The sequence below is a fragment of the Palaemon carinicauda genome, chromosome 39, assembly GCF_036898095.1.
Source record: "Palaemon carinicauda isolate YSFRI2023 chromosome 39, ASM3689809v2, whole genome shotgun sequence".
NCBI classification, from domain to species: Eukaryota; Metazoa; Arthropoda; class Malacostraca; order Decapoda; family Palaemonidae; genus Palaemon; species Palaemon carinicauda.
Window position 1 is genome coordinate 61,275,639 of NC_090763.1, and position 13,602 is coordinate 61,289,240.

Sequence of the window (13,602 nt, forward strand, 5' to 3'; positions counted from 1 at the left end):
CGGAAGGAGAGCTGTAACCAAAACAGAATTATAACAATTATAATTATGTAACTATGTAATTATGTAATTTAAAAATGAATGAACACTAAAGAAAGAACGAAAACCCCGAAAGGAATCGTTCTACAAAGCTGAAAAATCAACAAATACAATTAGATTCATAAACTAATTGAGACAAACGTACGGCGTAGCAACCCCCCCACACGGAAAGGAAGCTACAAGGGCGTAGTAACACGTAGTAAAAGGGTGAACGACCTCAAGAGAGAGAGAGAGAGAGAAAGACATGTCAAACTCGATCGCCACCCATAACGCCGTGGCGGCCAACTGCCGAGGACACCACGTAGATAAGTACACTACACACAAATCTGAAAAGGAAACTTACTAATTTCTATACTCAAATATGTATACAAACATGAAAACATGTTTACATATATATTGAGTAAATGAAAAGTAAGCGATTAAGTAAAGACAAAACAAACAATGGCTGCCAAGAGAGGACCAAGACAGAGACGTATGTCACAGTCCGAGCCAAAAGTGAAAGTGGGCATTCATCTGTGTGTGAGGGAGGGGAGGGGTAGCTAGCTACCACTCCCCCTACCCCCCCCCCCCACTAACTAGCGCGGGGGTAATACACCCTCGTTAAATTCTAATGGCTCGCCATTTCAGCTGCGCTAAAAGGTAAACCCTGTGTAAATAGCGTGGTTTGTATTTCGGTTACGGAACAAAGAAGTTTTCATTATTGCATTAATATCATGCCAGATACTAGAGGTTGTTCAAGTACATGAGAGCTTAGTTCTGAGAGTAGGACGCTTAGCATTCTATCTGGCTTGGGTGCCAAAATAATTAGGGCTGCAGTTATTGCATCCTTGTAATGCTCTCAGTCCTATCAAGAGAGTTGGCTTAAACTAGTGCCTTGTTATTAACATTATATTGGTGCCCCTTTAGTTAAGGGGAAGTAGTGGTCATCAGGTAATTTGCATTATTAATGGAGGAATAAACTACATACTTAGCGACTGATCTAATCTCATATTGAGATTACCAAGTCTTAGGCAGTGTTTCAGTTGTCCAATGAATGGCCATTTTACTACATCTTGTTGGTATACAACTAAAGGCAAGCCACAGATACAAGGTGACTCCATAAGACTGTAAGGACAGTCGAAAATATGCCTACTGTGAACATTCTGGCTTAAATAAAAAGGGACTGTGATCTCCTTAAAGTGATTACAACATTTAAAACAAATGGAAAAAAATACTTTGTCAAGAAAAAGATTGACAAATGTCCAATTTTTTGAAAAAATTAATTTCTCATACAAATTCATACTTATAACTACTCATTTATCAGGACAAAATTTTGTCAGATTTTACAATTACTGTTACAAAGAAAAAATGGCACTCTGCCAATATCAATATGGATGTGTTGGCAGATCTGTTTCAATTACTTCTATGACTTGTTATTCATTTTATCTGATCCAAACACTGGCAGACAAGGAAATCCCTTTTGAGTAAATGTACAAAAGAATGAATGCTTAAAAAAATGAAGTTTTAGAATAATTTTCTCTCTCTCTCTCTCTCTCTCTCTCTCTCTCTCTCTCTCTCTCTCTCTCTCTCTCTCTCTCTCTCTCTCTCTCTCTCTCTCTCTCTCTCTCTCTCTCTCCAAGTACAGTAACACATTTTTAAACTAAAACTACAATTCAACTAAACTATAAACTTATAAGTTAAAGAAATTCACATAAATGATCACATCTGCAGCTATCATAGACCTTAGTGTCTAACAATCTTTATAAGCAAACAAGGCCTGTTTCAAATAATGTTTGGCAAACACATTTGGTATGCCATTGAGCTGCTGCAAAAAACTTTTCCAAAGATAAATGTTTGTAGAAATTAGATGTGGTAGGCTAATATCATGAGCTGTAACTGTTAAACTTTGAATATGCTTTACATCTCTATATTTATGAGCTTTGAAACCTAAAACTTCAATGAGGAATAACATAGCATTCCTGGATAGTAGTCAACTCAATATCCTGATTCCATAAAATGAATTAGGAATGTTCCACCAAACGGACTTCCTATCCTATCTTAATATACGTTTAATTCCTTAATAGGACATAAAAATCTGTCCATTGAATAGCTATTCACCTTCTGCGCTAATGCTGGACCATAAAAAAGGACAAGGAAAACTTATTCTTGAAATAATTTTTTGCACTTGAAACTTGCAAAAACTGATAAAACTACAGTATCTTATTTTCAAGCACCCAACATGCCTGGATAGTGCCTGTACCTCACTACCAATAAATGTTATAACCCTATAATTTGTGTAGGTCCCTCTATAGCATTTATATTAATAAAACAAAATCATTATTCCTCTCATCTATTCCTCTGGAACCATTCCCATAGCAAACCATACCTTAAAATCTCAGGTAAGCCACTTGATTACAATATAACTATCTATAGCATCTTACTACGGAGAAAGTTCGATAAAAAGGTGGAAAGATTGATAAAAAGGTGAGAGATGAACAAGCAGGATTTTATTAAATGTAGAAGTCGTACTAACCCAATTTTCATTTCAAGATATGTACAGCAATGTGTAGAAAATAGAAATCCTCTTTTGACGGCATTTATGGACTATGGAAAAAGCCTTTGATATAGTGCACCGGACAATTTTGTGTGAGTCCTGCGTTATTATGGAGTTCCTCCTAAGTGTGTACTTTTGATCAAGTCTGTTCATGAGCATAGTAAGTGCAAAGTTAATGTTAGTGGAGTCCTATCAAATGAATTTCCAGTGAACAGTGGAGTACTCCAAGGGAATGTGTTGTCACCTATGTTGTTTATACTCCTCATGGATTTTGTAATGCACAGAACAGTTGGGGGTGATGGAGAAGGATTGGACTGGATTGGTAATAGGAAATTAGCTGACCTACAGCATGCTGATGATGCTGTCCTTATTAGCAGAACATTATAGGATTTGCAATGCAGGCTTACCGGAATGCATGAAATATCACATGAGGTTGGGTTCAAATTAAGTGAAAGAAAGACGATGAGAACAGAATATGCAAAGGAAGATGAAATATTGGAAGGAGAAAGGGTTAATGAGGTAGAATCATTTAACTATTTAGGAACTATGATCTCTAATACAGGGTCTTTGGAATTGGAGTTTAAATAAAAGATTGCAAAAAGCAAATCAGACAAGGGCTAGGTTAAGTAAAATTTGAAAATCAAATCGCCTGAAATATGTTATTTTTATTAATAAAATAAATTTTTGAATATACTTACCCGGTGATCATATAGCTGTCAGCTCTGCTGCCCGACAGAAAAACCTAAGGACAAAATACGCCAGCGATCGCTTTACAGGTGGGGGTGTACATCAACTGCGCCATCTGTCGAGCAGGTACTCAAGTACTCCATGTCAACACAGAACCAATTTTCTCCTCGGCCCACTGGGTCTCTATTGGGGAGGAAGGGAGGGTCCTTTAATATATGATCACCGGGTAAGTATATTCAAAAATTTATTTTATTAATAAAAATAACATTTTTCATTATTAAACTTAGCCGGTGATCATATAGCTGATTCACACCCAGGGGGGTGGGTAGAGACCAGCATTACATGTTGACATTATTATGAGCTAAGTATTTTGTATTTCATTTTAGCAGTTATTCAAAATAACAAACATAAAATAAATAAGTACCTGGTAAGGAAGTCGACTTGAAGAATTACTCTGCCTTTTTAAGTACGTCTTCCTTACGGAGCCTCGCGATCCTCTTAGGATGCTGAGCGACCCCTAGGATCTGAAGTATCAAGGGTTGCAACCCATACAACAGGACCTCATCAAAACCTCTAATCTAGGCGCTTCTCAAGAAATGACTTTGACCACCCGCCAAATCAAGTAGGATGCGAAAGGCTTCTTAGCCTTCCGGACAACCCAAAAACAATAATAAAACATTTCAAGAGAAAGATTAAAAAGGTTATGGAATTAGGGAATTGTAGTGGTTGAGCCCTCACCCACTACTGCACTCGTTGCTACGAATGGTCCCAGAGTGTAGCAGTTCTCGTAAAGAGACTGGACATTCTTAAGATAAAAAGACGCGAACACTGATTTGCTTTTCCAATAGGTTGCGTCGATTATACTTTGCAGAGATCTATTTTATTTAAAGGCCACGGAAGTTGCGACAGCTCTAACTTCGTGTGTCCTTACCTTCAGCAAAGCTTGGTCTTCCTCATTCAGATAGGAATGAGCTTCTCGTATTAAGAGTCTGAAAAAATAGGATAAAGCATTCTTTGACATAGGCAAAGATGGATTCTTAACTGAACACCATAAAGCTTCAGACGGGCCTCGTAAAGGTTTTAAATAGAACTTAAGAGCTCTTACAGGACATAAGACTCTTTCTAGTTCATTTCCAACCATACAAAAAGTTTGGAATATCGAACGATATTGGTCAAGGCCGAGAAGGCAGCTCGTGTTTGGCTAGAAAACCAAGTTGTAGAACATGTAGCCGTTTCGGATGAGAATCCGATGTTCTTGCTGAAGGCATGAATCTCACTGACTCTTTTAGCTGTGGCTAAGCATATCAGGAAAAGAGTCTTAAAGGTGAGATCTTTCAGGGAGGCTGATTGTAGCGGTTCGAACCTGTCTGACATAAGGAATCTTAGTACCACGTCTAAATTCCAACCAGGTGTAACCAAACGACGCTCCTTCGAGGTCTCAAAAGACTTAAGGAGGTCCTGTAGATCTTTATTGTTGGAAAGATCTAAGCCTCTGTGACAGAAGACTGATGCCAACATGCTTCTGTAACCCTTGATAGTGGGAGCTGAAAGAGATCGTTCTTTCCTCAGATATAAGAGAAAGTCAGCTATATGAGTTACAGAGGTACTGGTCAAGGATACGGATACTGACTTGCACCAGTTTCGGAAGATATTCCACTTCGATTGGTAGACTCTAAGGGTGGATGTTCTCCTTGCTCTAGCAATCGCTCTGGTTGCCTCCTTCGAAAAGCCTCTAGCTCTCGAGAGTCTTTCGATAGTCTGAAGGCAGTCAGACGAAGAGCGTGGAGGCCTTGGTGTACCTTCTTTAGTGTGGCTGACGTAGAAGGTCCACCCTTAGGGGAAGTGTTCTGGGAACGTCTACTAGCCATCGAAGTACCTCGGTGAGCCATTCTCTCGCGGGCCAGAGGGAAGCAACTAGCGTCAACCTTGTCCCTTCGTGAGAGGCGAACTTCTGCAGTACCTTGTTGACAATCTTGAACGGAGGGAATGCATATAGATCTAGATGTGACCAATCTAGTAGAAAGGCATCTATATGAACTGCTGCTGGGTCCGGGATTGGTGAGCAAAATATTGGGAGCCTCTTGGTCATCGAGGTTGCGAAGAGATCTATGGTTGGCTGGCCCCAGGTGGCCCAAAGTCTCTTGCATACATCCTTGTGGAGGGTCCATTCTGTTGGAATTATTTGTCCCTTCCGACTGAGACAATCTGCCATGACATTCAAGTTGCCTTGGATGAACCTCGTTACTAGTGAAATGTCTAGACCTTTTGACCAGGTGAGGAGGTCCCTTGCGATCTCGTACAATGTCAGAGAGTAGGTCCCTCCTTGCTTGGAGATGTACGCCAAAGCCGTGGTGTTGTCCGAGTTCACCTCCACCACTTTGCCTTGAAGGAGAGACCTGAAGCTTTCCAGGTCAGACGTACTGCCAGTAGCTCCTTGCAGTTGAAATGCATTGTCCTTTGACTCGAGTTCCATAATCCCGAGCATTCCCTACCGTCTAATGTCGCACCCCAGCCTACGTCCGATGCGTCCGAGAAGAGAACGTGGTTGGGAGTCTGAACAGTCAGGGGAAGACCCTCTCTAAGGTTGATATAGTCCTTTCACCAAGTCAGACAAGACTTTATCTTTCCGGAAACCGGGACGAGACCGCTTCTAGCGTCTTGTCCTTTTTCCAGTGAAAAGCTAGATGGTATAGAAGAGGACGGAGGTGTAGTCTTCCTAGTGACACAAATTGATCCACAGATGACAGTGTCCCTACCAGACTCATCCACAGCCTGACTGGGCAGCGTTCCTTCTTCAGCATCTTCTGGACGGATAGCAGGGCTGGGGGTTGATCGTCTTGTTCAGCAACGTCCTCATCAGAGGGTTCCTCATCCGAAACTGATGAGGAAACGGCAACGGAGTGGGCAACGTCTGACTCGCTGAATCCGGTCGCACTGGTGGATGCGTGACGGAGCCGGACGCAATATCATGGCACTGCTGCACAGTCTGTGAACTGTCAACAACCATGGGTGCGCGAGGAAGTACAGCGTCAACCCGAAACTGTCTAGACTGTCTGGGTTGTGCAGTCAACACCCTACCGGGTTGCTGAGGTTGACGCACTGCGTCACAACAAGTCACCTCTGCTGGTTGTTGAACGTCTTCCTAGTGACACACTGAACGTCAACAACCACCTCCGAGCGTCGCTTAACGTCAACGTGCGACTGGCAACCCACACTGGGTCGCATCGGTGGAGGAACCACCTCAACTGGCAGACGCGAGTAGGATACCTCAGCGTCAACAGGGCGCACAACCAACCGGTTGGAAGGTTGTTGGCCAGAAGGTTCTTCTCCGCATTTAAGTCCTCTATTAAGGACACAAGCTTGGACTGCATGTCTTGCAGCAAAGCCCATTAGGGTCTACGGGAGCAGGTGTGGCAACAGACGGGGTTAGCGACTGAGGCGGAACCATTTACCATCCCTGGAAGCCTTGTTATGTGTGACATAATAGTACAGCAAAACTTCAAAGGCTCGACAAAAGTTGAGAAGTTGACCTGTAAACAACTTGGAGCGTCTCCTGGCTAGGCGCCAGGGTGAGTCTACCAGAATTGAGAAGTCTATCTGGGCAGAGGCATGAACTCCCAAGCCGAGAACTTCTCTCGTGTCCTATCAGACTCTCGCTCTATAAGCCAGTTAAAAAGAAGGGAAATCAAAGGCTGTATCCCTAAAACTCCTCCTGGTGCAAAAACCAGTCGCCTAGCCAACGTAACGCTCTCTAGGAGAGCGAGAGAGCACTAGCTTAACAACAACGGCTTCGAAGTAGCTAGGCCTAGTGTAAGTTCTGACGTTTAGGCGAACGAGGAGCAGCAGTTACAAGATCCGGACGAAGATCCTTAAAAAATCATCATGATTTAATTAAAGTCCATAGGAGGCTAAGCAGCTTAAGGCTCCTCTCCAAATGACAGAGTCCTCAAAGGAATATCAGTAGGAGGGAGAACAGCACTTTCTCATCTACAGGAACCTTGTCCGATAAAAGCTAGGTTATCTCAGCGAGTCTCTCACTGGTGCATTAGTAGCAGACCAGAAGGCAACGTCATGTAGCTGCTTGACAGTCTGTGAACTGTCAACAACTGAACTGTCAACCACAACAGGTGCGTGAGGACATACAGCACTGGTGCATTAGTAGCAGACCAGGAGGCAACGTCATGTAACTGCTTGACAGTCTGTGAACTGTCAACAACTGAACTGTCAACCACAACAGGTGCGTGAGGACATACAGCACTGGTGCATTAGTAGCAGACCAGGAGGCAACGTCATGTAACTGCTTGACAGTCTGTGAACTGTCAACAACTGAACTGTCAACCACAACAGGTGCGTGAGGACATACAGTGTTCACTCGAGACTGCTTTGACTGTCTATACTGAGCAGTCAAAACAACTCTAGAATGCGGAGGTTGACGCACAGCGTCAAAACAAAGCAACTTAACTCCACCCTCCTGTTGTTGTGGTAACTCGCGAACGTCAACGGAGGGTAGCGTGCGTCTGTGAACGTCAACGTGCGGCTGGCAGGGTACACTGCGCATGGGTGGTGGAACTCTCACAGGCGGAGTGCGGGAGCAGGTAGCCTCAGCGTCTACTGTATGCACAACCGTGGTTGATTGTAGGCTAACGGGTGCAGCGTCAACCTTCTCCGCACGATACTCCTGCATAAAAGATGCTAACTGTGTCTGCATAGACTGTAGCAAAGACCACTTAGGGTCTACAGCAGCAGGTGCGGCAACAGACGGTGTTACTGCCTGTTGCGGTACCACTTTGCCTCTCTTAGGAGGTGTGCAGTCGTCGGAAGACTGCAGCGAGTCCGAACTGACCCAGTGGCTACAACTGGGCCGTTGGACCTGCGCAGAAGGGACCGACTTGCGCTTAATGAGCTGCGAGACCTTGGTCCATGGTTTCTTACGAGAAACCTCTTCCGCAGACGAGAAGTAAATGGGCTCTCTCGTCTTTGTGGGGGTGGGGCGATCTTGGGTAGATACGCCCGAAACCACGGAGGGAAACGTCTGTTCGTTGATCAAGGCCTGACGAACCCATAAGTCGTTCGACATTACTTCTCCCCTGGGCTTGGGAGCTTGCAAGAGGTCCCGGACTAGGTGAACGACAGGCACGAACAGACGAACCCTCGGACGCAACACTGTAACACTTTGCGCATATCACTTTATCACTTCGATTTTCTGTTTTGCACTTATTTCACTGAAATCGAAACTTTAATACTAGCAAAAACAGAAAACATATATAAAGATAAAGAATTCAGTGGCTGGGAAAGAGACTAAACACTAGTTCAAATAAACTACGTTTACAAACTCTCACCGCACATAGCCTGGGGACAAGAATAAAACCCTAGAAACGTTTTACCTTCTTCCCCGTACAGCGACTAGGGAGGAGAGAAACACGAGAACAACGTTACCCGCTTGAACGGAACGTTTTTTCTCCTCTCTCTCCCTCCGTCTCTATCTCTCTCTCTCTTTCTCTCTTGATTTCGCACCTGAGAGAAGAGCCCAATTATATATCGTCAAAAAAACATGTTATTTGGCTAAAGGAAAAAAACTGAAAGGTTTTCCAAATAAAAAGTTCCTTTAATTTAGAATTTAAACCATTTAAGTTAAGAAAGAATGAACGAAACGTCAGAATCGATTTACTCTTACTGCAAAGTGAAACCGTGATACACTCTCTCTCTATCGTAACGATAGAGCGCATGTTGAACGTCCTGAACGTCAACAACTGCGTAGTCTAAAAAAACTAAACGTTAGTTCATCTTTGAAAACAGTACGAAGACTATCAAAGAAATTCTTTCATAAAACATTAAATTTAAAAAGTTTTAAATTCCTTAAAGGCTAAATACGATATAACGGGCTCAACGTTGATTAACTTCGGTTCCAAGTTAGGACCGCCTACTATCAGGAAAGGTCGCATATAAACAAAACATAAAAAATTTATTTTTATATGTTTATAATAAATGGAAAGTTAATCGAAGAGGCCTAATAAAGGCGGAGAGATATAAAATATATAGATCTATAACGTGTTAAGCAAAATTACTAAAAACCTAAACACACTTCCGTCTAAGGGAAGGGTCGGCCATTTAAAAGTGAAAGAGAGTCCATACTCTCTTTGTCACCATAATCAAATCTATCCAAAACGAGCTCAAGTTTTGAGATGAAGATAAAACCCCTGCATAGCGAAAGCTCAAAACTAGAATAGTGTACTTCACCAAATAGTTGTGAAAACAAATCCAGTTAGTAACAGCGTATTTAGTAGGTCTTGCCAGTGGCACGACAGAGAGAAAATTGATTCTGTGTTGACATGGAGTACTTGAGTACCTGCTCGACAGATGGCGCAGTTGATGTACACCCCCACCTGTAAAGCGATCGCTGGCGTATTTTGTCCTTAGGTTTTTCTGTCGGGCAGCAGAGCTGACAGCTATATGATCACCGGCTAAGTTTAATATTGAAAATATAAAAATCAGGGTATATATCAGTTTAGTGAGATCGGTGTTAATGAACGGACAAGAGTCGTGGTATGACAATGAAACAATATCCAACAGATTTTGTAGGCCCTCAGAAGGATATTGGGAGTTAAATGGCAGGACAGGATTGGAAATGAAACTATAGGAGAGATTACTTGAGTGCCATATATAGATGAGATCATGGTGAGGGGAAGATGGAGATGGTTTGGGCATAATCTTCGCACTCCCAAAGAGAGATTAGTTCATCAAACTTTTAACTGGGCTCTACAAGGCACTAGAAGAATTGAAAGATCCAGGTCTACATAGCTGAGGACAATGAAGCATGAAATAGGAGATGACGAATGGAGAAGTATTGATTTAAAAAGCTCAAGAAAGAGACGTCTGGCGAAATCTAACCGAGGACCTTTGTGTCAATAGGCGTAGGAGAGGATGATGATGATGCACACACACACACACACACACACACATATATATATAATATATATGTATATATATATATATATATATATATATATATATATATAATATATATGTATATATATATATATATATATAAATTTAATGGAAGTAATTAACAGCATGCTATTATGTATGTTTTTAAACATAAATTTAGTTAAGCAAAAAAAAAAAAAATTCTTTGAAAATGACTGAATGATGTTCACATTTCTATTCATGTTTGAAAATGATAACTAAAAGTCCTTATCTTTCTCTCCTTATCCTCCTTCGAGAGTTCAGGGAAACCATTTGCAATAATACATATATTTATAATAACAATCAATCTTATAATCATCATAACCATATTGATATGTTGATTTTCTTTATATAATTAATTGCATCTACCATACCAAAAAAATACTAAAAGGCTGGTTAGTCTACCAATATACTGTTTACTAGTGGTTCTGCTTATTATGTCAGAGAAGACAATTATGTGAAACTACATCAAAGTGTGAGCTATTCAGCTGATACAAACATTATTAACAAAGTATTAGAAAATTCCATTACTAACATGCTTAAGTAATAGTACAGGTATTACTAGAAATGTGTACTCTGATCATTTTCTTGAATATATGAAAACGATCATGATCTTTTGAAGAGTTTCGGAGGCTTCCAAGAAAGCTAAGGAACATAAATGGAAAAAGGGTTCCAGTACACCAGAGTTAAACTTTTATTGATCTTAACCGCTACTGTACTACAATTACTATTTCAATTTCTAATATTACTTCTTTTCCTCTGAACATCTAAACTGACTCACTTTCAGTGCACTCGCTGTCCTTGATTGATACTCGTTTGGTGCAAATCCTTGCATAAATATAAGAATCCCTATTTACACCGGCCACAGGACTTTTTGCAACAGGAGTTCATGTAAGCAGGATTGCTGGAACAGTAGCCTTTCGCTGCCCAGTCAAAGCAGTACTCGTTTTCGTCAACACAACCACCAGATTCTGGAAGGCAATACAAAATAATTAATTCTTTCAAGGTAGGAATGAGGACAATGACTATAAATAAACGTATTCCGACATGATTTAATAATAATAATAATAATAATAATTTTATTAATAATAATGATTTCAATAATAATCATAATTTCAATAATTTTAATAATAATAATGTTACCAACTTTAATAATTCTAATAGTGATTATAATTTTAATAATAGTAACAATTTCATTCAAATAATAATTTTAATGATAATAATTTCAATAGTAATGATAATGATGGGACTCAACAAGCAGTTGGATTTATCAAAATAATGTGAAACTGGTTAGGCTGATTGAATGATATAGAAATAGTACTTGGAAGTGGAAGCAAAGGGGTAAGTTGAATGTAATGATACTATACGACACCAATACACACAAACTCACCGCAAAAACCACAAGCTCTTCTACAACTTTGCTTCATGAATTCAGGGTTGCGTTCACACTCTCCACTGGCTGACCAACTGCCGCAATTGCCTGCGATGTCTCCGCAAACATCGGTGTCTGGAGGAAGAGATTCACGAATTACTTCTAGTCATGTCATTTTAAGCGTGGAGGAGAGAGAGAGAGAGAGAGAGAGAGAGAGAGAGAGAGAGAGAGAGAGAGAGAGAGAGAGAGAGTACAATAATTGTGCTCTTATTCCTTTTATTTGAAAACAAGAGTAAACACGAATATCATAACTACAGTACAAAGGTATTCTGAGTCTTGGTTGAAAAAATAATTTGGTATAGAGAGAGAGAGAGAGAGAGAGAGAGAGAGAGAGAGAGAGAGAGAGAGAGAGAGAGAGAGTACAATAGTTGTGCTCTTCTTCCTTTATTGACAACAAAGAAGAGTAAAAATGAATATCATAACTACAAAAGTATTTTGAGTTTTGATTGGAAAAATAATTTGGTATTGAGAGAGAGAGAGAGAGAGAGAGAGAGAGAGAGAGAGAGAGAGAGAGAGAGAGAGTACAATAATTGTGCTCTTATTCCTTTTATTTGAAAACATGAGTAAACACGAATATCATAACTACAGTACAAAGGTATTCTGAGTCTTGGTTGAAAAAATAATTTGGTAGAGAGAGAGAGAGAGAGAGAGAGAGAGAGAGAGAGAGAGAGAGAGAGAGAAAGAGAGAGAGAGAGAGCGCGAGTTGTGCTCTTATTCCTTTTATTTGACAATAAATAAGAGTAAAATGAATGTCAAAACTACAAAGGTATTTTGAGTCTTTGTTGAAAAAAATAATTTGGTATTATGAGAGAGAGAGAGAGAGAGAGAGAGAGAGAGAGAGAGAGAGAGAGAGAGAGAGAGAGAGAGAGAGAGTTCAATAATTGTGCTCTTATTCCTTTAATTTGACAACAAAGAAGAGTAAAAATGAATATCATAACTACAGAAGTATTTTGAGTCTTGATTGAAAAAATAATTTGGTATTGAGAGAGAGAGAGAGAGAGAGAGAGAGAGAGAGAGAGAGAGAGAGAGAGAGAGAGAGAGAGAGAGAGAGAGAGAGATAAAAACTTTTCAAAACTCACCACAAGTATTGCACGATCTCTTACAATTGACACGCATGTACCCTGGGTTGCTATTACACTGACCCCCCCGATGCCCAAGATGAGCAAAAGGTATTAAGGTCAATGCAGTCCGTGGGTGCTGGAGTTGGCTCAGGGGTGGTGGTTGTAGAGCGTACAGCGCCAGGACATTTGTAGAGAAGATTCAAGCTCTTCACGTCAAGCTGGTGATGAAGACGAATGTTATTACATTTTTGTTTTCTGAAACCCGCGAGTTTTTGTTGTTGCTGTTACTATTTTTATCCTTCTTCTTCTTCTTCTTCTTCTTTTTCTTCTTCTTCTTCTTCTTCTTCTTATTATTATTATTATTATTATTAGCTAAGCTACAACCCTAGTTGGACAAACAGGCTGCTGTAAGCCCGATAGCTCCAACAGGGAAAAATAACCCAGTGAGGAAAGGAAACAAGGAAATAAATACACTACAAGAGAAGTAATGCACAATTAAAATAGAATATTTTAAGAACAGTTGTTGTATTTATTCCTTTGTAAGAAAGTAATCATTGCCTCACAGAAGGAAAATTAATGGACTCATCATGTAAAGATAAAACAGTCCAGTTTTTCTTTCGAAATTGAATCGTTTTGAACAAAGACCGACATTGTTTCTCATTGATTGATATAAAATACGTTCCAGCAATGTGATGATCTCAAACAAGTAGAATATTAAGGATACACATATTAATTGACAATCGATCACAGTAATATAAAGAATTTATTTACGTACTCCCAAGAGAGACTAGTTCACTAAATTTTCAATTGGGCTCTACAAGACACTAGAAGGATTTGAAGACCCAGGCCTACATGACTGAGGGATATGAAGCGTGAAGTGGACATAATGA

At 40.4% G+C, this 13,602-nt stretch overlaps 1 protein-coding gene across 1 annotated transcript in view; it reads right to left on the reverse strand.

Moving 5' to 3' along the window:
• Window positions 1–10,935: 10,935 nt before the first annotated feature.
• The window catches only part of LOC137631222 (hatching enzyme 1.2-like), a 17,142-nt gene continuing 14,475 nt past the window's right edge, over window positions 10,936–13,602 (reverse strand). Inside the window, 4 exon segments of the mRNA XM_068362987.1 lie at window positions 10,936–11,190; window positions 11,610–11,726; window positions 12,731–12,797; window positions 12,799–12,930. Of these exon segments, the coding sequence (XP_068219088.1) occupies window positions 11,069–11,190; window positions 11,610–11,726; window positions 12,731–12,797; window positions 12,799–12,930 (438 nt within the window). The 3' untranslated portion in view covers window positions 10,936–11,068.